Source organism: Vombatus ursinus, unplaced genomic scaffold (assembly GCF_900497805.2).
Source record: "Vombatus ursinus unplaced genomic scaffold, bare-nosed wombat genome assembly UNPS02014778.1, whole genome shotgun sequence".
NCBI classification, from domain to species: domain Eukaryota; kingdom Metazoa; phylum Chordata; class Mammalia; order Diprotodontia; family Vombatidae; genus Vombatus; species Vombatus ursinus.
The window spans coordinates 37,216,993-37,241,836 of record NW_020954556.1 but is presented as its reverse complement, the minus strand read 5'-3'; the positions used below and the strand labels follow the sequence as shown (position 1 = coordinate 37,241,836).

The window sequence follows — 24,844 nt, the reverse complement described above, 5'->3', positions numbered from 1 at the left end:
AAAAATTCTCAGAGGCCTTTTGTCTAAGAATTAATTAGTGGGAAAATCTTTTATACCGTGTAGCTCAGTTCAGAGGACTATTTTAACAGAATAGAGAAAGAACTAAGAGTATCGTTGTTTTACTCATTGTTCTCATTATACTGTAAAAAACAGACCCCACGAACTAGATCAGTCTAGTTTCCTTGGGTGACTATCAATTTTAAACCTTTGTTGAAAATGCTAGATAAAAGTCTACCTGCTATATTCCTACTCCAAGCAGTATTATGCAATGGAAAAAGTGCTGAATTTGGAGTCAGGGGACCTCCATTCAAATCCTGACTGTGCTCCCTCTGTAACCTTGAGCAAGTACTTAAGTTCCCTCATCTTTGAAATAAAAAGAGTTGGACTAGATGACCTCTACAGATGACCTTCCAAATAGAAATCCTGTGATACATTTATTTGCATTTTGCCTCAAATGATTAAGTTGCCCTATCCTCCAAGCAGATTTCACATCTGAGATGTCCAGCCGACTCAGGGCTTCCAGAGCCCCGGGCAGTCTGAGTCTCTAAAAAGACCTAATCAGGTCAAACCTGGTTTTCAAGGTGGACATCTGCTTGTGCACAGTCCAACCTCTGGTTGATCCCAGTTCAAAACAATTTCTTCCCATATGTTAATCTCTGAATCCATTATTATTTTTATGAACATAGTATTCTTATTAATAAATTTATTTTTGTTAAAATAGGAAATACTTTTTTAAAAAGACTAAGAAAGAACATTTTCCCACTAATACCATAGGGATAGGAATGTGGACCTCTTAAATGAAAATATCTCCCCCTCTACCCAGGCAGGTTGGCAGCCACTTATAGTCTTAAATAGTTGCCTAGACTTAGTGTCAATCTATCAGTCAATAAGCATTTGTTCAGTGTTTCTTATATGCCAAGCACTGTCTTGAGCTTAAGACTCTTATCCAATATTAGATAACCAATAGTATCAGAGGTATAACTTGAACCCAGGTCACTCTCCCTGGCTCCAAAGCCAGTTCCCTGTTCACTATGCTATGGCTTCTTCTCTAGTTCATTGGGAGTTCATTTACCTTTTTATCACTTGGCAAATTTAATTGCAAAGTCATAGGAATAATAAGAACTTTGCAATATCCTTTGACTTTGAGGAAATAACTCCATATCAAAAAATAAGGATGATAGTATTTCAGTTCATAAATTTCTAAGTATTGCTTCTTGGTAAGGGATGGAACTAGGCCTGTGACTTCATCTCTGTAAGGAGTTCCAGATGAAGAACCTCTTTCCAATACAGATAGGCACATTCTCTTAGAGAGTTGCCTAGAGAACCTAGGTTAAGTGACTTGCCCAGGGTCACACAGGTAATACATGTCAGAAAGGCCAACTTGAAGCCAGATATTACTGGTGTCATGGATAGCTCTCTACCCACAATAGCTCTTTTATCTTCTCTATTTATCTCCATTGCAATGCACTAGAATGAGTATCTCAGAGGGAGTAGAATTAATTATTACCTGGTATTTTGCTTAAAAAAAAAAAAAGGAAATGACTTATGAATAAGGACAGTTGGTGTGTTCTGGTAAGTTGCCAAAAGTAAAGTTCAGTGATAATACCAATAAATCATGTGCCTTGATCAAGAAATAAAAATAACTATTTTTTTAAAAATAGCCAATCTGTTAAGCAGTTTGCCTGCCAGTTTTTCAAAAGATGAATCCTAATTTTAATTAGTGTGGAAATTGATGACATTTCATTATATGCTAATGAGCAACTAGAACCATAAGACCCTAGTTTTGGAGCTGGAAGAGCTCATCCAGTCCAATCCCTTCAAATTATAAATGAGAAGCTGAGCCAAAATAATTTCATATGACAAAATGTCTGTGTTGCTTTTAAGAGAAATGTGTATGTTTTCTCCTGGGACTGAATATAACTATAAAAGCATTTTTAAAAACTCTATGGAATATCATATCTAGAATTGCTGGTGACTATGGGACCAAATATATTGGTGTGTGCTTGAAAAAAAAAATGACAAATTAAAGAAAAAGACCTCTCCCAAGTAGATGTGTTATTTTAAAGATAAATTAAATTTCTCATACTGAAAGATTGATGTCTATACACACTCTGCATTTGTGCTTTTACAGGGTTTTGTAACAGGTGGAAAGGATGGAATTGTGGAACTCTGGGATGATATGTTTGAGAGATGCTTGAAGACTTACGCTATTAAAAGAGCCGCATTATCAACTAGCTCTAAAGGTGCCACTTGTAAATACACAGTAGTAATGGTTCCATTCCTATGAGTGGGTCGCTGTTGATGGACCTCAAAAACCCTTCCCAAATCCACTTTCATCACTCTCTACACACTCAGAGCTCATGCCCTTTGGTAGAACCAGCAAGAAGTAATGGCCAAACACTTAGAAAATAACCAAAAACTGCTTTCATACTCAATAGTACTTCTATTCCTCTCATCTTTATACTATCAAATACTATTTCCTCTCCCCCCACTCAGGTTTACTCTTGGAAGACAATCCTTCAATTCGTGCCATCACTTTGGGACATGGACATATCCTAGTAGGGACCAAGAATGGAGAGATACTTGAAATTGATAAGAGTGGTCCTATGACTCTGCTTATTCAGGTACAGTACTCTCATACATCATAACTATATCTCATACAAGGCTATCCTGAGTAATACTGAGGTCTAAAGTAAATCACTGTGTAGCACTAATTCCTCTTACTCCCCCCACCCAATGCAAACATCAGGTTAAAATAGGTATCAAGGATCCAAATGTGGTGATGCATGCCTATAAACCCTGCTACTAGCAAGGCTCAGGCTGGTAGATTGCTTGAGCTCAGGGGTTCTGAGCTGCAGTGGATTAAGCTGATAGAGTTTGTGCTGTTCAAGCAAGTCCCTAAGAGTGTGGAATGGGGAATCAGGCTGCCTAAGGAGGGGCAAACTGGCTTAAAACATAAATAGAACAAGTCAAAGCTCCCCTGCCAATAATGTTAGTTTGGGGGCTTGTGAATGGCTGCTGCACTTCCAGCCAAGGCAAAATAGGGAGACCTACTCTCAAAAAAGGCATCAATAGCTGACTTGAATGGAAATAGAAGTCACAAAACCTATAATCTTAAGGTGAACAATTCCATGATTTTAGGTTTGGTGACAGTAGAGTTTTTATGAACAATTGCATAAGTGTAAATAAGCTTCAGGTCTTTTGTAGTATCAGCTGTCAGTTACAACTTCTGCTGGAAATCCTCCTAAAATTATGATTTCAGACATTTTTCTCTGCCAGTTGAATGTGTTTGTGCCAAGATGCTCTTATATAGAATTGATCCATTGCACATTAAATGGTTTTCCAGCTTTGTTAAGTTTTCTTGCGGCAGCTAAGTGGCAATGTGGATAGAGTGCTGGATCTGGAGTCAGGAAGATCTGAGTCCAAAGTCTACCTCAGATGCTTACTGGCTCTGTGACCCTGGGCAAGTCATTTAATCTGTCTGCCTCAGTTTCCTCATAATAAAATAGGGATAATAATAGCATCTACCTCTTAGGTTGTTGTGAGGATAAAATGAAATATTACTTATAAAATACTATACAAACCTTAAAGCATTAGGTAAAAGCTAGCTATTTTTTTTTAGGGATTTTAAATCTTTTAAATCAATAGTTCCTCTGTATTTGAACCATAACTAGCATTCTTGAAATTATTGTATATTTCTCTTCTGATAAAAGTAATATAATGCACTTATTGCACAAATTACCTACTTACCATAGAATCTGAGTTGAAAGGGAACTCATTGGCGAGATAACCCAACTGTACCTACCTGGAAACCCCAATACAAGTGCTCACTCAGCCTTGAGGACCTCAAGTGATAGTGACCATATTACAGTACCTCCTGAGGCAAGGCATTCTTTTTGTAGTCAGCTCTAATTATTAAGAAAGTTTCCTGCCATAAAGCCTAAATCTGCCTCTCAGCAACTCTACCCATCACCCTGCCCACTGGAGCCATGTGGACAAGTCTAAGCCTTCCCTCTTCCACAGGAGGGCCCTTCCACCACTTGACAACAACTACCATACTTTACTCTCTACAATCTTCTCTTAAAACTTAAAACCATGTGCCCTAGAGCAAGCCACTTCATGGTTCTGGGCCAAAATTAAATCTGTAAAATGAAGGGCTTGGATTCGATGTTCTCGAAGGTCTCTTCTGGCTCTCAATCTATGATCCCATGATACTATTCTCTAAGCTAAGCACCCACAGTTCCTTCAGGTGATCATCAGATGACATAATCGAGCCTCTTTGTTATCCTGGTCACCCACCTTTAATACTGGCTCCCCCTCCTTTGTATTCTCTCTAGCTTTCAATGCCCTTCCTACCATGTAGTGCCCAGAAATGAACGGGACATTCCTGATGTAGCCGGATGAGGGCAGAGTCCAACAAGACTATCTACTTCCCTACATCTGGATACCACAACTCTCATAGACTACTCTAAAATCCATTAGTTGTTTCAGCTGCCATATTATACTATTAACTCATATTGTGCTTGCACTTCACTAAAAACCAGAGATCTTTTTTAGGTGAATTGCTAACTAAATACATATGTCCTATCATATATACATGCACACATATCTGTATATATGGATATATTTACATATATGTATATTTCTATATATGTATTTATAGAGTTTACTTTGTACGCAAATCTAAGACTTTACATTTATTCCTATTAATTTTTTTTAACTAGTTGTATCTCAAATTCTAAAGCTAGGTCTTAATTTGTATAAATAATGAATCCCAAGAAATGGTCACATTATTTGAATTCTCACTGCTGTGTATTTCCATTGGGCTGGACCAGTTACCATATCTTACATAATTATAACTTAAATGGTATGAAGCTGGAACTTGGCAAAATATTTTTGGATCCTGTATTATCCAATTTGTTCACTCCCCCAGTGTCATCTGTAGATTTGAAAAACATACTATCCATGCTTTTACACATATTCTGATAAATGTGTTGAACACAGGGCTACATTGCAGTCAGATTCTTCAATGGTGGAAATGTATGTAGGGCCAGTCTCTGTGAGAATGAAGTGAGCATAGCATCATTTATATCTATGATTAAGCTATTTTTCTAAGAGATACATATAGAAGGTATCTACACAAGGCTAAACAAACACCAAGATGAAAAATAAAAAAATTAATCAATCATCTATGGTTTCCTACTATCTAAATATTTGGTATCATATACTAAAAAAAAAAGTCTAACTGATTGATTGAGTTTTTCACTTTCTAGCCAAATGATTTGATATCATGATGACTTAGCTTTGCATTCAAACTCAAGTAAAAAAAATCAAAGTTATCAGAATGGCTCATAAAAGCCATAATCATTTCTATTCATATTTGAATCATACCACGGAGAAAGCTTCTAAATATAATGAACGTAAGAAAGCATTCTAAAAGAAATTGTACTTTGCTAGACATTCACACCAAAGAAAAACCCTATGGATAAAATGAATGAGGGGAAATCCTACCGCTGGTGTTTCTGTCTTGTTGAAAATTAGACATTTCTTACCACAGAGACTTCCTGTGCATGTCGTGAATGTAGGAGATCTTTTAGTTGAAATACTTTTCTTATTAAACACCAGAAAATTCATAGGAAAGAAGACCTACATATGTAAGCAGTATGTGAAAACTTTTAATCTGAAGATATCTTATTCAGCATCAGGAAATCTATAATAAAGAGTAACTTGATAAATGCAATAAATGTGGGAAAGCCTTCAGGCACGCATCAACTTTTTGTGACCATAAGAAAACACACACTCTAAATGAAATGAATGTGGAAAACACTTTCACCTTATTAATACCATCAGATTCATACCAAAAGATGCCCCGTAAATATGCTTAATATGGAAAGTCCTTTAGTTGAAACCTAGTCTTTATTAAGTAATTGAAAATTCACACTAAAGAGGAACTAGATTAACATGATTAATATAAAGAAGGTTTTAGTTGCATATCATACTTTTTTTCAATATTAAACAATTCCATCTTGGGGTGGGGGGAGAAACCCAGTGAATGTAAAGAAAGCATTCAATCAAAGCTCACACCTCTTTTGATCGGCATAAGTCAATTTGTATGGGAGGCAAAATCATGATCCTAACAAATGGAAATGTTAAGTCTAACTCAAATATATACTTGCTCTTAAAGAATGTACCAATCGTGTAGAGCTATTCTTATTGTTCTCTCTTTATAAGAAGGTCCTGTAGAGTCTCAAATATAGGAAACTATCAGCCTTTGGTATTATAGGGTCATGGGCTTAGAGCTAGACGAGATCTTAGAGGTCATATAGTCCAAACCTCATCATCTCTTGTCCAGACTAAGACAAAAGTCTTCTCATTGGTCTCCTGACTTCTAATCTCTTCCCTTTCCAATCCATCCTCGACACTGCTGCCAAACTGATATTACTAAAATTAAATCTGACCATCCTAAAAAATCTTTAGTAACTTTCTATTGTCTCCTACATAAAACACAAAATCTTTAGTTTGCCATGGGAAGCCCTGCACAGTCCAGCTCTCACCTTACCTTTGGAGTCTTGTTTAATATCACTCACCTTCACACTCTCTCTATTCCAGATGTACTGACCTCCTAGCTGGGTACAACATTCCATCTCCCACCTCCAGGCCTTTGCACAGTTCACCACGTGCCTGTAAAGTTCTCCCTCCTCATCTCTGCCTCTTAGAATCCCTGCTTTCCTTCAAAGTGCCATCTCCTACATGAGATCTGTCCTGACTTTTTGCAGTTGTAAGGGCTCTCTCCCTCCTAAAATTACTTTGTTTTTATTCTATTTGCTTTGTATTTTCCTGTCTTTATACATAATGTTACCAACACCACTCCTAGAACGTAAGCTCCTTGAGGGCAGGAATAGTTTTGTTTTGGTCTTTATTTCCTCCCCATCTAACTAGCAGCTGGCACATAAGACATATTTATCAAAATTCGTGATCTTTCCCGCCAAACTCACCTGTCTTTCCACTTTTCTGTTTCTATAGAAACAGTTACAGCCTCAGAATCATGCACAACTCTATCTTCTCAAAATTCCATTTCTCACCTCAATGACTCTATCTAGGTTATCCCCCATGCCCTGAATGCTCTTCCTCCTCCTTTCCACCTCTTGAAATTTCTAGGTCTCCTCAAGGCTCAGCTGAAGTGCCACCTCTGACAAGAGACCTTTTCAGGTTTCAGCATCGTGACTCCCCATAGCCCCACCCCCCAAATCTCTGCTTTTATTTATTGTTGTGTAATACATATGTGTGTATTGTACGTATCTATGTGTGTGCGCATCGGTGTGTCTATACATTGAATTTACTTATCTATGTACATTTAACCCAGTAGAAACAGACCAAGTTCAGTCTCTGCATCCCCATTGCCTAGTAGAGGCCTTGCGCAGACCTAGTCCAGAATAAAGTACTTCATAAATGCTTGTTGAGTTGAATTATTAAGTACTTGTAGTTGAGTTGAACCAATCTGGAATTTTTGTATTTCTGCCGAATTTGGAGTCTCAGAATAGGGACTAGGATTCCAAGAACTATGAAATCAAACTCACCTCACTCTGTTTCCTTTCAAACAGGGGCATATGGAGGGAGAAGTCTGGGGTCTGGCAGCGCACCCTCTCCTGCCTATCTGTGCGACAGTGAGTGATGATAAAACTCTTCGAATCTGGGAACTGTCGTCCCAGCACCGCATGCTTGCTGTTCGGAAGCTCAAAAAAGGTAACTTTCATTATCTTATGTTTCTGATGAATTGTCTAAAACCTGTCCTATGTAGATGTCATTAGTATTGTGAAGAATGGTATGGTCCAATTTAGGATGGGCTGTGTAGTGTATTTCTTTTTCAATGTACATCTCTGACATTTGTCGCCTCTCCAATTCTGGAACTGTCATCAGGTCCCACAAGGCAGTATCTTCAGAGATTCATAATTGAACCCAGGTCCTTGGACTCCAGGGAAGCTAGGTGTATAAGGGATAGAGTGCCAGGCCTGGAGTCAGGAAGAGTCATCTATGTGAGTTCAAATCCAGTCTCAGACACTTACTAGCTGTGTGATCCTGGGGAAGTCACTTAACCCTGCTTGCCTCAGTTCCTCATCTGTAAAATGGGCTGTACAAGGACATGGCAAACCACTCCAGTATCTTTGCCGAGAACGTCCACATGGGATCGTGAAGTCGGACACAGCTAAAACAACTCAACAACGACAACAACACCCTTGGATTCCGGAGCCAGTGCTCCTGTGGGGCAGGGCCTCGAATGTCTGATTTCACTGACAGAAAAGTTCTGTGAAATAAAAAGAAAAAAATATTCTTTTGGATTTTCTCTCTCAGGTGGGAGATGCTGTGCCTTTTCTCCTGATGGGAAAGCCTTAGCAGTTGGGCTGAATGATGGAAGCTTCCTAGTTGTGAATGCTGATACTGTTGAAGATATGGTCTCCTTTCACCACAGGAAGGAGATGATCTCTGATATCAAATTTTCCAAAGGTACAGATTTCCCCTCATTCTTTTTAATCACAGATTTATAATGAAACTGATGATAAGGTGGACTATATTGTGAAACACCTGCATTTGAAAATGCCTGTTTCTTGGAGGTGAATTATCATATAGAGTGATCTGGTGCTAACGGCCTATTTTTCTCTCATAGACACAGGGAAATACCTGGCTGTGGCATCCCATGATAATTTTGTAGACATTTACAATGTACTCACCAGCAAAAGAGTTGGTATCTGCAAGGGTGCTTCAAGTTATATTACACATATCGACTGGGATTTGAGAGGTAAAATTTTCCTCAAAATCATGGCAATATCTGCTTTTAGATGAAATGTGAACTAAATGTGTACTGTTTTCTAGAGATGAGGATACCTACAATTTCTGGTGACCGTCTATAAACACTACCATCTCTCTCTTCCTCCTTTGGGTTCTAGAAGATGCTTCCCTACAAAAGTGCTTCTCTCTTCTTTTGACTTTTTTCCAGACCATTCTTAGGCTCCTAAGCAGCCACTGACAATCAACCCTCAAAGAGAACTAGAGAAATACCTTTACCCCCAGATAAGCCCTGGACACCCACATTTCCCTGGGGCCATGCCTGTATTTCATGTTGTATGCCCACCTGTAGAATGCCCAGCTTTCCCTATTCCCCCTTCTCTTCCTCTACATTCCACCAAAGGACATCCTTATGCTAACCTATCCCCTTAAAGAATGAGGCTTATTTTTAGTTCATTTCTCAGTGGTTTTATATTACAGGTCTTGGCATTATAACAGACTCCAGGAGGGTAATGCAGGTTCATTTGTTGTACTGGGATGTTGTTTTGAACACTCAGATGGCTTAGTTTATCCTCAGTTTGAACGTTCCCTCCCAGAAGACAAATTACACCCCATCTATGCCTATCTATCCTATTCCACCTTTATCCGTATCCTCTCTTAAGTTCACCAGAGGAAGTCCACCCAATATGCCAAAGACTTTCCCCATTTTCTTTCTTAATTTTTTTTTCTTTTTGGTGAGGCAATCAGGGTTAAGTGACTTGTCCAGGTCACACAGTAGTGTCAAGTGTCTGAGGCTGGATTTGAACTCAGGTCCTCCTGACTCCAAGGTTGGAGCTCTATCCACTGGGCCACCTAGTTGCCCCTCCCCCATTTTCTTTTGATAAGATACTAGTGCAGGATTTTTGCAAAAGACTTTTGCAAAGATACTAGTGAAGGATTCTGGTTGTCCACCTTGCCAGGTGACCAATCCATCTTGCCTTCCTCTCATAGGAAGGGAAATGTTTATTTGAATACTGCTTGAAACATGACTTTTCAGCCAAGACTTAGAAATGATTGTTATTTGGAGATTCTTTGTTGTGGTAGTATTTGTTTTAACAAGATTTGGTCTGTGTCTCAGACTTTACAAGGTAAAACAGGGTAGCTTATGACAAAATCTGTCCTATCAGAATATACTGCAATTGTAGCAAATGCAACAGAAGAGCAGGAAATTTCCCATCACATTCATGCAAGCATGAAAGAGCAGGTACTGATCCTGAATTCAAAGCTTAGGTGAATGCTTCAAACTGTTCACCATGCTGATTGCCTTCAGAGAGAGGTAGGTACAAGTGAACCCACTGACAATCAAATGAAACATTTATAAAGCACTTGGCACAGTGATTGGCACATAGGAAGCACTTAATAAATGCTTTTTTCCTTCCCTTTTCCAAGCATTTAGAATATCAGTCATTTAAACTGTAAAGTAATTTTGTCCATATTAAGCATTTTCAAAGCCCCCCCCCTTTCTAGAAATATATGCAGTCAAGAAGTGAACATGGTAAGTCAAGAATTTGATTGGCTAAGCTGACTCCCAAATCAAGAAAGATGTGGTATATCATGATGCCAGTTTTGAAATCACAATACTATAGATTTAGAGCTGGAAAGGACTTCTGATGCCATCCAGTCCAACACTCTCATTTTACAGATGAGAAAACTGAGGTCCATAGGGGTAAAGTGACGTGTCTAATGTACCCTAATTATTAAATGATGGACCAAGGTTTGAACTCAGGTCCTCTTTTTAACTACAAATCCAGCATTCTTTCCATTACACTTTGCTGCCTTCTGGGTAGCCAAGGCTAATCTTACTTTTGGAGCTTACATATGGTTCTGGTTTATCTTAGTATCCTCATTTGGAAAAAGAGGTGGTTGAAATAGAAAAGCCTATGATTCTAAGAAATTTTATCCATATTAATCCACCTGAATTTGATGTGAGTTAACCCTTTTCCTCCTTTCTTATTCAGATTTGGAATAATAGTCTGAATGGGTCATGTTATCATGAAAAAAAGAATCCTTATTATGATGAAAAGCTTGCATTAACTTCATCAGCATGGCAGCCATGGATTTTCAGAGACAGGACAAAGAAAATATGGTTTTAATCATAGTATCTAGGTTTGGAGCTCTAACCAATCATAAAAAATTCTAAAGTCCAACTCCCTTAATTTTTATTTTTAAGCAAATGATCCTCTATGAAAAGAAATGTTCTTTTAAAACTCCTATTTCCTGATTTGGGCTTTGGAAAACATCACACCCATATATTTAGAGTCCAAGAATTGAGCCAGGAAATCCATAAGTTAGTTGCAAATATATTTAAGAAACATCATTTTCAATTGATGCAACATTTTCAGCAATTTCAGATTCTTATAATTAAGTTGTCTAGCTCATGTCTAAGCATCCACCAAAGGCTGGATGTCTACTTGTTAGCTATATAGGAGAGAAGATTCTTGTTAGACCCCATGGCCTGAAGACCCCTTCTAACTCCAAGATTCTATGAGTTTGATTTGGAAGGGATTGCACCAGATTAAGATCAAATAAATAAAGTTCTGACCCACTAGAATGTGTTAGACTTTGGGGGAGAGGGCTTAATAATTTTTAAGATGATGATATTAGTTTATATTAAGATTTTTGAATCTTTAGTATCCCAAATTAAATGCAATCCCTAACTGACTGAACAGCATAGTGCCTGGCACAAAATAGTCACTTAATAAATGCTTGTTGAAATGAATTAAATTGAATTGACTCCTGGAAAGGCCCCAGTTGCACAGTCAAGCTCCTGATTTTCATAAACCAACATCCTATTGTACTTGGGGCAGGCAGCAGACAAAATTCTGCATCCAGATATGCCTCATTTTTCTATCATAACAAATAAATGCACGTGCCTGCTGACCTATGTCAATGAAGTGGCATCATTTTCATGCTATGACTATTCTGTTAACCCTAGCAACCACTAATCCTAAGGAAAACTGAAAAGTGTTTGATGTAGAAATAAAAATGAGAGACGGAGGTTCTCTCAGGGGTACCACCAATGACAAGATGAAGTCTTGTCCTTCTGTGGGGTCAGAATGACCTTCCTTTTTTATTTCTAGAGATGACAGTATGAAATACCACCCTGACCTAAACTTTTTGCCCATTGTATGGGATACATCTTAGGACCTGGGGTTTCACTGTTGCAGGAAACTCTTTGGTGAGGAAACTCTTTCTATCCTGATTGGTACCTTCTCTGCAACTAACTGGCTTGGAGAGTTGCCTAGAGAATTGAGTTGTTAAGTGACTTGCCTAAGATGTCATTTCATACCCATTTTCATTGATCTATTTGGTTTGACACTTTGAGTACCAAATTTAGAACTACATTAGCTTAATGACTAAGTAGATTTATTCAGAAAATAAATGTGGAATCTGTCCCTTTCAAATATAGGTAGGTATTTTTAATGAGCATATTTGTGGAGCCTTAGAGGGAATGAGGTATAAAAATATACAGGGCCATTTCAATATTGGGAGAGTTGGGGCTCTGGATCAGGTGCTAAAAGCACTTTTAGTCCTTCAAGAACAGAAAAAATAGAGCTTAGTACCTACTCAATAAAATGAGTTAGTTAAAATAACAAATCACCAGATGGCCCAATTCTTTTCACCAATGGCCAGACTCCAGAAGAGCTTTTCCCTGTTCCCACCTTGGTCTTCAGTGGCCTCTCCAGGAGTGGCATCATGGTATCAGACTGAGGTCTCAGCCGACTGCACCATGAGCCAGACTCAAGGGTGTGCGGTATTTGGCGAAGGCAATTGGTAGTAAGTAGATAGAGCACTGGGCTTCGAGTCAGGAAGAACTGAGGTCAAATACGGACTCAGACATATATTAGTTGTGTGACCCTGAGCAAGTCTGTTTACCTCAGTTTTCTCAACTGTAAAATTTGGATAATAATAGCCCCTATCTCAAAGGGTTGCTGTGAGGTTCAAATGAGATATTATTTGTAAAAAGCATTTAGCAATGTGCCTGACTCATAGTAGGTGATATATAAATGCTAACTCCATTCCATTCCCATGAGCAAGTATTGCTTGTGAAGACTCTGAAAATACAAATAGCTCTTGACTAGTATATAGAAACTATTATACAGTTTGTGGATTATCCAGGCTTTTTACTTTTCTCTCCATTCCCTCTCTTTTGACCATTTTGTTCAATATTAATGCCAATATCAGAAAACAGCACGGAGAATAAAAAGTTAACACAACCCAGTTCGTGATGATATTTTAAAAGAGCTTTTGTAAAAGGTTATGTAAAAGAAGAATATAAAGAAAATTACAATGAGGCATTGGAGAATTCCAATTACCCAGCCATACTAATGCTATGAATGACTTAGGGTTGACTCTGAATATCTTAAAAGGATATTTTCATTGAGCTCTTTTTTTAACCTTTCTTTTTAAATAGCTTTTGTTCTTTGCAATCTCTCTAAAGGACGTTAAAATGTAAAATTGTTTTCCAGATTTGTTCTGCTCATGGGGGAAAATATTGGTTATTATTTTTAGTGCTGAAGAAGCCAAAGTCAGGGCAATTCCATTTTCTCCTTTCTTTTTCCACAATACAATCATGGTAGAGAGATCACATGCTGTAACAGAGAGTGAACTGGCCTGAGAGTCAGAAGGCCCTGGGCTTACATCCTGCCTTTGACATGTAAGGTTGACATTTAACTTCTCGGTGCTCTAGTTAGCCTACCAAGGTTATAACTTGCAGAGAAAGAGATAGCTTTCATTGCTAGAGTTTCCCTTCCTGGGAGTTCCTTCAACCAATGAAATGACAGGTGTAGCCCCTGTCCCTAACCATGGGGGAAAATGCTATCAACATCCATCTCCACATTTTAAAGTTTGCCTGCAGCTTCAGGGCCAACATGTAGACACATTCTCATCATCTTAGTATATGCACCTTACCCAGCTCTGGACATTTGCAACAGCTAAATGAACTTTGTTTGGAGTTTGCTGGTTGTAAGAGAGATTGTATTTAAGGTAGGTCACATTTGAGGCCATGGCTCCAGGACCAGCTAGTGCTTGTTTAACCTCTAAATTCATTGGATATATACATTGTCAATTGGAAAACCTTTACGGTAATGTAATCTTTTCAAAGAGACATTTCACGAAGATAGTGGAAACCCTCAAATCAACCCCAAGTCATTTAAATCTACAAAATATTGTTGTGTAAGAAACAGCTTTGCTGTGGCAGAAGTTAGAATGGATAATTTAAGAGGTAATTCCTAGTCTGAATTGCTGTGAATCAAAAATTCTAATTTTGCCTTGAACTGGAAGATTATTTTGTGGTCAATATTTTGTTCTAGCACACAAACATGATCTTTTCAGAGTTTAGAAATAAAAGAGAAGGAATGGGTATATATGGTCTGTTTGGTGTGTCTTTGCCTCGCTGTTTGCAAGCCTTAAGGTACAAATTTAGATTTGAGTTCAGGACAGACGAACTGAGTGTTCACACCCCAGATCTCATTTAGAACATGTTTGCCAATGCCAGCTGGCTTTCACTTTATCTTTGTGTTAGAAGGCAACATACAAATATAGAAAAGATACATTTGTGGCAGTCTTGTTCTTCTACAGAGTATTTGCTTCCTTTTCAACAGCTATGGAATAAAATCTCACAAGCTTGAGTCACATTTTGAAGGTCATCTCAAAGTTTCCTCCGTAGGGTGATATGCAGTCAAGGGAGTGAACCCACATTGATACTATAGTGTTCAATGGATTTTTTTTTAAGAATCAACTTGAGCCTTTGATCAAAATAAACAAAATGATGAGGACATGTTTATTACTCTGTAACAAATGTGGAATTTAAATGCTCTGTTTATTTCGTTCTACCACAAACAGGAAAATTGTTACAAGTCAACTCAGGTGCCAAAGAGCAACTCTTTTTTGAAGCCCCAAGAGGAAAAAGACACATAATACGAGCTTCAGAGGTAATTAACATACTCCAGATTAATTTTAATATTTCATGAAGATTTAATATATGCATTTTTTATAACTACTGATATAAAGAAACAAGAAAAATGATAGTTGAAGCAATGATTTCTTGATTAGGAATTCTTAAATCTCTGCTTTCCCTAATTTCCTACCAGGTTATTTCTATACCACCAGCACAGCAAGACCATTTTACTTTCATCTTTCTTTTTCCTTTCTTGTAAATCTGCTGCTACTAATCAGGATTAGAGGGGTTTTTTTCCCCCTTGATTTTTTCCACCTAAGGCTTGCCACTAGGGATTCCTTTCCTTCCAATCCCACATATCTTTTCTACTCCACAAATCTATTTTTGAAATCAATGAGCCATATTTTTCCCCTGACTGAACTACATACAACCTGATTGTAGGTTAAGCACATTTGGAAACTGTTAACTCTTTCAAACACTACCTGAACTACAGCTTCAGTATATTCAACTGAATCGGAATGGCCTGGAAAGATGGTGAATGCTGCTTTTGTCAAATTTACCCTCAGGAAGTACTTTTAGGCCATAGGAGAATCTGACTCAGTTTGCTACATAGTTTTGGACAAGATAGAAGGAAGTAACAATAACAATAATAATAGTTAAGAAGGAGAAGGAAGGGAATGTATTTATATGGTGCTTGGGGGGGGGGGGGAGCAGCTAGATGGCTCAATGGATAGAGCACTGGGTCTGAAGTTAGGAAGACCTGAGTTCAAATTTGACCTCAGATACTTACTAACTGTGTGACTCTGGGCAAGTTACTTAACCTGTTTGCCTTAATACACTGGAAAAGGAAATGGCAAACCATTCCAGTGTCTTTACCAAGAAAACCTCATGAATAGTATGGCTCACAGGATCACAAAGAATAGGACATAACTAAACGTCTGAATAGCAAAAACAATATGGTGCATTGAGGTTTGGCAGTGTTTTTCACATAATGTGTTTTTGAAATATTCTTGCAAGGAAAGATGTAGGGCAGTGAATCAGTTGTTATGAGTCATGTTGTTTAATTGGGAGACAAAGGACAAATAACTTACCCTCGCTCTTCCTTGATTTGCCAACCTTCCTATAAAATAACCCAAAGATATTTGGTGTTAGTAAATTTTTGGTGTGTAAAGTGTTTTGAAATTGTTAGATAACTGGGCAAGTCACTTAACCCCAAATGCCTCACACAAAAAAAGAGGAATATATAAAGTATAGGTACTTTGGGCCTGTAGAAATGTAAAATTTCCAGATATCACCAAAAAAAAGAAAGAAATTGTTAGATAGCAAATACTAAAGAAATATAGAGGACTGAAGACTATAATGCTATATTATTTAAATTTAACTACTTTAAAATGCAATAGGATTAATGAAAACTAGTGGCTAATGTCAAAAATTGTTCTTCCCCTTAGCTTTTCTTCCTCATTTCTCTCCAAATCCCAATTTGAAGAGCTCTGGTTGATAACCTTGGGCAAGTCGCTTAACTGTTCTGTGCTTCAGAATACCCTAAGGTGCCATTCTAAGATCCCTTCCAGTTCTGAATCCTTGATCCTATGGTCCCCTTTAGCAACTGGGGTTCAGCAAAGTTGGCTGGATTGCCTGTAGTCCCTCGTTATTCAGGTGGGAAGATGAGAACTGGGCAGCTGGGGGCATCTTCCTCCCAGATCTGTGTTCTTTGAACTTGACTAGAAAACAGTGTGGGCCAGTGGAAAGGATGCTGGATTCAGAGTCGAATGGCGTGTGGTCAGATCTTGGCTCTGCCACGTCTTACTTCTGTGACCTTGGACAGATCACTTCACTTCTCCTTATCTGTAAAATGAGGGCTTTGGACTAGATTGTCTTTTAAACTCTTTCCGGCTTTAAGCCTATGATTATGGGATTTTTAAAAATAGTGTTATAATATGTAACACCTTTCATGATTTGGGAGCCAATTAGATAGTTAAGTTCTTGAGTCAACTCAGTGACTTCTCAAAATTTCTAGAAGGGGGGACTTTGAAAATACTTAATAATGTACAATTTAACTGAAGGATATTGGAGTGACTAGAAGTCTGAAAACTCTAAATCATTGAATATATAGCTATGGAGAAACTGAGGCACAGAGAGGTTAAATCACTTGTCTAAGGTCACATAGCTAGCAAGTATTTGAGGCACGATTTGTGCTGAGATCTTCTTAACTCTAACCCTCTAGCTACTAAACCAGACTGATAATACCTTCCCTGACTGAAGAAGACAAGACATCTCTTTAAAAAGCCCTTCTGGCTCTAAATGCTGTTTTAAATTTTGGGGTTTTTTGAGGTGGGGGTACCAACTATCATTTTGAGTGCCCCATGTTTTAATATTATTCATCACAGCTTCTGAAACTGGTATCCAATGAGCACTTGCTTCTTCAGGTGAAATTTTTTTCTACTTAGAGGGAGTTGGTGGTTCAGTGGATAGAGTGCTGGACCTGGAGTCAGGAAGATTCATCTTCCTGAGTTCAAATGCAGCCTTAGATGCTTACTAGCTGTGTGACCCTGGGTAAGTCACTTTAACCCTGTATGCCTCAGTTTCCTCATCTGTAAAATGAGCTGGAGAAAGAAATGGCAAACCATTCTGGTATCATTGCCAAGAAAACCCCAAATGGGGTCATGAAGAGTTGGACACAACTGAACAACAACAACAACATATAAATCCTTCCCTTCCCCTAGTTACTGCCTATGTCCACAGAGTGGCTAACTCAAGTTGGGATGCCATTCAAGCCACCCCCTTCATAAACCTTCCTGTTCTGCTATGGATCTGAAGCAGGGTAAACAGTTCTCAGGCTTATGGCCTTTTTCTGCCCTATTACCAGACCAGTGCTGTTGCTGGAGCCTTTCATGCAACTGCAAAGGGAACAATTTTAGAGAAAGAAAGGAGGTGAATATTCCAGAGATGAATTTCTTCCTCAATATCTAACTCAGTGGCTGTTACCTGGGAGAAATGAAATAAGCATTTACTAAATACCTAGTATGTGCCAGGCACTGTGCTAAGTGCTTTGCAAGTATTATTTTTAATATGTGAGTCTCATAACAACTGGGAGGTAGCTGCTATTATTATCCCCATTTTACAGATGAGGAAACTGAAGCAAAGAGAGGTTAAGTGACTTGCCCAGGGTCAGACAGCTATTAAGTGACAGATGGAAGATTTCCAGCTGGTAGAAGCTAAATTCCAATACCCTGAAGTCTATGATTCTTAGCAATAACCAAAAGAAATTGCATTAAGTTTTCATGGCGGATTTGGACATGCTCATCTTCATTCAAGATCCATTCAAGTGATCGAGGTCTGATTCGAACTCAGGTCTTCGTGACTCCAGACCCAGTACTCTATCCATTGCACTACCTAGCTTCCCTTTTCTTCAGGAAGAAGGCTTTTGGGGAAGATACCGATAGTAATAACCCAGTGGGAAAGATGGGCCTCCACTATACTCATGCAAAACTTAGGAAAAGGCAAGAAGAAATTCGCACCCTAGCCCACTACTTACAAACTCCAAAGTGACATCCTGTCAGGTTGGTCCAACACAATTTTCATAATGCGGTGCTATAGCAAGCCTAGCATATGCACAAATAGAATCTTTGTTTAGCCCTGCCCATTCGCAAAGGAACAAGGAACTTGAAATAAACACATACCCCATTATCACACAGCACTCGGACTAAAGCCCAGGCTGTCCCTCTGTAATTACACCTTCAAGGAAGGAGAGTGAGCGGAGAATAGCAGAAATCTAGGCTACATGCTACTGGAGTATAACAATCTGCATTTCCCCCATGGAGCAGACTAGGCTTCGATTTTAGCTACATTTTCCTAATTTTTTTAAAAGTTGTTTTAAAAGTGTTTTAAAGTACTTCTCTAAAGAGAGCCATAATGCCTGGGATATAGATCTTGAATTAAAATGAGCATGTCCAAATTCCCCAGGAAAACTTAATGCAACTTTATTGCTAAGAATCAAAGTCGTCATGTTATTGGAATTTTGCTTCTACCAACTGCAAATCTCCCATCTGTGCATTTCATGCAAAACTATTTTCCAAGTGCAAAACTTGTATACAAGCCAATATAACTTCAACAGCTGTAGAAAGCCACATGGTGGCCCTCTCTGGGGCATGAAGTAAATTAAGCAAGCAGTAAAAAGACCAAAAAAAAATCTTATAACTTTGGCAGGTGGGGTGATGACAGAAAATAAGGAGACTGCTAATGGCATCACCACGCATCAAACAACACCCAAAACAACCTAGATTATGACTTACACGAGACCATTCATCTGGATCAAAAATGGAAACTCTAATCCATTATCTGCACATTTTCAAAATACCCAATTTTCTGGTATTGTCTACAGCAGTGAGCTGAAGGTGTCGTGGAAGGCTGTGGAGTTGTTGCAAGGGGTCTACAAATCCATAAACATATATGTGTATATATATTATATATATACACATACACATATATGCATATATGTGCACACACATATATATGTATACCAAACATTGACATTTTTATCTTAATTTAGCTCCAATAAAAATCTACCAAATTCAATGTGGTAAATAAGCAAACATCTGTTTTATGGACTGAGCAGATAATAATGATGTAGCCAAAAGGCAGCTTGGTAGAGTGGAAAAAGGGCCAGCCTCAAAGCCAGGAAGACCTGGTTTCATGTCTCACTTCTGAAACATATTGGATGTGTGACCCCGGGCAAGTCTGTTAACTTTCTGGTGATCTGGACAATTTTCTAAGTAGGAAAGAAAGGAAATAAGAATTTATTAAGTGCTTACCATGCACCAAGTACTCTGCTAAGAGCTTTACAAATATTTTCCCATTTGTTTTCTAAAACCTTAAGTTTCAGAAGAGGTGTCAACTGTACTGGTAGAAGGGCTTTCCTCACCTGGGAGTTCCTATATCAATGAAATCACAGGTCTATTTCCTATCCTTAATAATAATAATAAAGGCTAATACTTACATAACATTTTATAGTTTTAAAGAGCTTTATATACATTATCTAATTTGATTCTCGCCACAACCTCGTGAGGTGCAATTATTAATCCCATTTTACAGATGAGAAAACTGAGGCTGAAATGGTTAAATGATTTGTCCAGTGGCACACAACTAGAAAGTATCTATGGCAGGATTCAAACTCATGCCTTACTGACTCCAAGTCCACTAACAATATGTCTTAAACACATCTATATCACAACTTATTTATCAAATGTACATAGATACCATCATGATAAACAAAATACTTGTTGTTCAGTTGCATTCGATTCTTCATGACCCTTTTGTGGTTTTCTTGGCAAAGATACTAGAGTTGTTGGCCATTTCCATCTCCAGCTCCTTTTACAGATGAGGAAACTGAGGCCAACAGGATAAAGTGACTTGTCCAGGATCACACAGCCAGTAAGTGTCTGAGGCCAAATTTGAACTCAGATCTTCCTAATTCCAGGACTGGTGCTCTATCCAACTGCACTACCTAGCTGCCCAAAATAAAATATAAATTCCTTTAAAACTGTTACTGAATTAATGGTAGCTTTATTCTCATCACATGTTTTACAATCAAGAGATACTCATCATGCATAGCTATACTATGGGCATCTGATGTGTTTTGGACATTAACAAGACATTCTTATATTTATAAAAATTGAGAACATTGGTCTAGATCAAAATGTTTGAATATTTTGCTACCCCTTTTAGTTTTATCCAAATGTTTGACATCATATTGATGTTATCTTAGAAAGACTTGGACATGCTTCTTGGAAGCTGTTTATGTAGCTTAGGTTACCACTTCAACAAGTACTGTCCTAATTCACATACATGCAAAGCACTGTGCTAGATTCCAAGGCAGAGAAAAAGATTAGAGTCATGATCACCTCCCTCCTCGAGCTCACAATCCAGAGATGGGGCAAGTGGCATATGCACATATACAAAACAATACATGAGAGCTGCATATAAAAGGCACGAGCCAAATAACATTTGAATTATGTGTGAGGGCAAAGTATTACTGACTGGGCAATCAGGGAAGACTTCATGGAGAAAATGACATTCAAACTGGAAAAACTGAATTTCAATCAGATGGAGGGAATTTGAGGCATAGGGAAGAGCAAAAGCAGAAACATAAAGAAAACAATTGAAGTGAAAAGTATGGGAGACATCAAGGAGTCCGTTTTTTTTTCTTTCTTTCTTTCTTTCTTTCTTTTTGGAGTGGGGGGAGAGAGAGACAATCGAGATTAAGTGTCTTACTCAGGGTTACACAGCTAGCAAGTGTCTGAGGCTGGATTTGAACTCGAGTCCTCCTGATCTATTGTGCCATCTAGCTGTCCCAGTCCATTTTTTTCTAATGGAATGGGGCGTGAAAGAGAGAGAAAATAGATTTCTGTTAATTTTTTTTAACATAGAGAAGCGGGGGGAGGATTGCTATGATTGTGTAACATAATATACTCTTTCAGATGATGTCACTGTATTATCAGTCTTAGCTAATTGTTTTACTTTGTTGTAAGCACTTCTCACAAAGTGGGGGAGTTATATGTAAATGGTTGTAATGTCAAAACAAAACACATCAATAAAACTTTTCTAAAAAATAAATAATCGTTTAAGCTGTGAGACTGAATGAGATAATAGGGACAGCTAGGTGGCGCAGTGGATAGAGCACCCACCCTGAAGTCAGGAGGACCTGAGTTCAAATCTGGCCTCAGACCAACCACTTGACACTTATTAGCTGTGTGACCCTGGGCAAGTCACTTAACCCCAATTGCCTAAAAAAGAAAGAAAGAAAAGTAAAGAAAAGAAAAAAAATGAATGAGATAATGAAGGGAAAGGAAAAAAAGAGTACAGGGACAGAACATAAGAACTACACAAACAATGGAAGTCTGTGATTGTCACTGGGGATTACTTAGTATCAAAAAGTTTCCCTCCTATTTTGAAAATAAAACATGACAATGTCTTGTTCCAGATATGCTAATTTTCTTTTCCCTCCCCTCTTAAAGATTGAGAAGATAGAATGGGACACATGGACATGTGTTTTAGGTCCTACTTGTGAAGGAATCTGGCCAGCACACAGCGATGTGACAGATGTGAATGCTGCTAGTCTTACCAAAGATTGCTCCCTTTTAGCCACAGGAGATGACTTTGGTTTTGTAAAATTATTTTCATATCCTGTAAAGGTAAATAATAGCATGTAACCACTTTTGTTCAATCACACAAATCATTCAGAACTCTATAATATTGACTTTGATTTTTTAAGACATAATTTATATTTCATATTATAGTACATTTCAACATACTAAATTATGGTTTTATTTCATTTATGATTTTATTTATTTGTTTTATTCAAATTCACTTTTGAATTTATAGTTCTTTATGATATATGAAGAATCTTCCACCAATCATTTTTTATAGTTTAAACCAGATTCTCCCAGTGTCTTTGGATACTCCCTAAGTACTAAGGAACTAAGTTAGGCACTTTGGAAAAGGCATAAAAATCTAGTTGACTATTTCATAAATTCTTGATGTGGCACATAAAATGGTTCCCTCATATCCTGAAAAGGTTTCTTAATTGCCCAACGGTGCCAAGGAGTAGTAAAAATGAGGAAAGAAGCTACGTTACTGAACAATACCTGCTAGTCAATCTTCAACACGTATGTCAAAGAGAGAGTATGGGCCAATTTTCAGGTATGCTCTTGCTGGTTTCTTACACCATCTCTCCCTAGCCTTTGTGAAAGAGGTCACTGCCCAATTGGCACGCACTTCCATATCTGCCCTTAATCTAACCCCATGCTTTGCATGTAGTCAGCACTCACTCTTCTTTACTTCTCCCAAAGTACACTACTTCTAGCACACCAGAAGAAATGGTGTTGGAACCTTGGTACATTGCCAACTCCAGTACTGTAATGCTTCAATAATGAGCAACAAAATCTATTTCCATACTCTGTAAAGTCTCTTGAAATCTCAGAATTGGAGAGGACTTCAGAACTCATCCATTATCACCCATACCTAAATGATGGTTTCTATCACAATATTCTTGACAAGTAGTCATGCAGGCCTTGCTTAAAGACTTTACAGTGAAGGAGAACCTACTAGCCCCTACTGCCATCTGTTCCACTTTGGCTCACATCGTCCTAATTGTTAGAGGAAGCTTTTGTTCACATCAAGAAGAAATCTGCCTCTCTACTTTCTCTCATTGCTTCTAATTCTGTCCTCTGGGGCTAAACAGAGAAAGTCTAATCCCTCTTCCACATGACACCCCCTCGAATTCTTGGAAGCAGCTATTAGGCTCCCTCTAAGTCTTCTCATTTGTAAGGTAAACATCCCCAGTTCCTTCAGTTGATCTTTGTATGGCATGGTCTTCAGCCATCAGCCTGAGCTCTCTCCCTTCACTGAGCATACTCAGAATTGTCAGTGTCAGTCCTAAAATGTACCAATAACGAACACAGTACTCCAGATCAGACTACAGCCCATCACCTTTTTCATTCTCTACACTATGCCTCTCAGTGTAAGAGTAACATTTTTTTTTGCTTCTATGTCACACCGTTCCCTTAGTTGAGTTTACAATCTACTAAAACTTCCAGGTTTTGGTTTTTTGGGGGTTTTTTTGCACACTGTTGTCTATCCTGAACCTCCGCCTCTCCCCATAAAGTTGATTATTTGAACTGTATAGGACTTGACACATATCTCTATTTAATTTCATCTTATTAAATATAGCCCATCATTCTAAACTCCTTGCAAGTAGAAATTATTTTAATCTTTGTCCTTGTAACCCTAGTACCTGGCACAGTGCCTGCCACATACCAGATGCTTAATAAATACTTTTGATTGATCAATTGATTGATTCTAGCTTGTCAGGAACTTTTGGCTCTCCATCCAATGCATTATCTACTCTTCCCAGCTTTGTGCTATCTGCAAATTTATGAAGCATGTCCATTGTCTTCATGCAATTCATTGACAGAAGTGATAAATAGCACAGAGCCAAACTCAGATCTGTGGGGTGCTCCACTAGAGATTTCCCTCCCAGGTGACATCGACCCTCTAATGACTATTCTTTGGGTATAGTCATTAACTAAATTCTGAATCAGCTAACCTGGACTATTATGGAGTTCTCATCTCTTTCATCTTCCATACAAAGATTACGCGAGACACTTAGTTATATGTGATACCCAGCAGATGTCACTGTGGAGGGCAGTTGGGATGAGGAGTACTTTTCATCCCTCTCCCTGTGGAGAACTGGTTGGATTTGATTTTCCTTGACCATTCCTATCTCTACCAACTGAACTCCACTCAGAGCATTAAGAACTCTTAAGGTTTCTGCCTGTGCCCTTCCCCTATCTCACCTTCAAGAAGCTGAAGATAGAAAAAGCCCCTGGTACAGAGCAACCTGACTGTTGGGGATAAGATTAGTTCATGAGGGTTTTAATCTATGGCAAGGGGCCTGGATGCTCATGACTTCTTCTCTTCACAGAGTTATGAAGTATAAAAATACAAATTATTAACAAAATTCATAAGACTCTGATCTTCCACATACTAAGTGATTTATTTAAAGTTGTCAGGCTGGAAAGGAGATTTCCCAGATAATTGAATTTAATGTAATTAATTATCCAGATTCCCACACCCTCCTCTCTAGTCACATACATTCTCTGTTAGCAAAAACACCAATTCAGGGTGCCATTAAAATGGTCTTATATGTATCTAGAAAACCATTGTTTAAAAAACATACAAATAACCAATAAGCAAAATTTAAAATATTAAAGGAATGCTTAGTAATAAACCATGCTATTGATTTCATAAAGCAGCTAGGTGGCTCAGTGGATTGAGTGCCAGGCCTGGAATCAGAAAGACTTGTCTTTCTGAGTTCAAATCTTGCCTCAGACACTTAGGAGCTGTGTGACCCTGGGCAAGTCACTTAATCCTGTTTGCCTCAGTTTCCTTATCTGTAAAATGAGCTGGACAGGGAAATGGCAAACCACTCCAGTGTCTTTGCCAAGAAAACCCCAAATGGGGTCAGGAAGAGTTGAACGTGAAAGAAAACAACTGAACAATACAAAAAAATTATTGCATACAGAAGTAAAACAGAAAAAAGAAACAGAAAGGAGAGCAAATGCACCG

The 24,844-nt window shown here is 38.2% G+C and overlaps 1 protein-coding gene across 2 annotated transcripts in view; it reads left to right on the top strand.

The window, feature by feature from the left end:
* Nucleotides 1-24,844, top strand: part of EML6 (EMAP like 6) — a 297,843-nt gene that overhangs the window by 223,248 nt on the left and 49,751 nt on the right. For both annotated transcript variants that reach the window (XM_027864986.1, XM_027864987.1), the window contains exons 19-25: nucleotides 2,132-2,243; nucleotides 2,497-2,624; nucleotides 7,602-7,743; nucleotides 8,350-8,502; nucleotides 8,663-8,794; nucleotides 14,665-14,753; nucleotides 21,733-21,909. In XM_027864986.1, coding sequence (XP_027720787.1) covers nucleotides 2,132-2,243; nucleotides 2,497-2,624; nucleotides 7,602-7,743; nucleotides 8,350-8,502; nucleotides 8,663-8,794; nucleotides 14,665-14,753; nucleotides 21,733-21,909 — 933 coding nt within the window. The remainder of the gene's footprint in view (nucleotides 1-2,131; nucleotides 2,244-2,496; nucleotides 2,625-7,601; nucleotides 7,744-8,349; nucleotides 8,503-8,662; nucleotides 8,795-14,664; nucleotides 14,754-21,732; nucleotides 21,910-24,844) is intronic.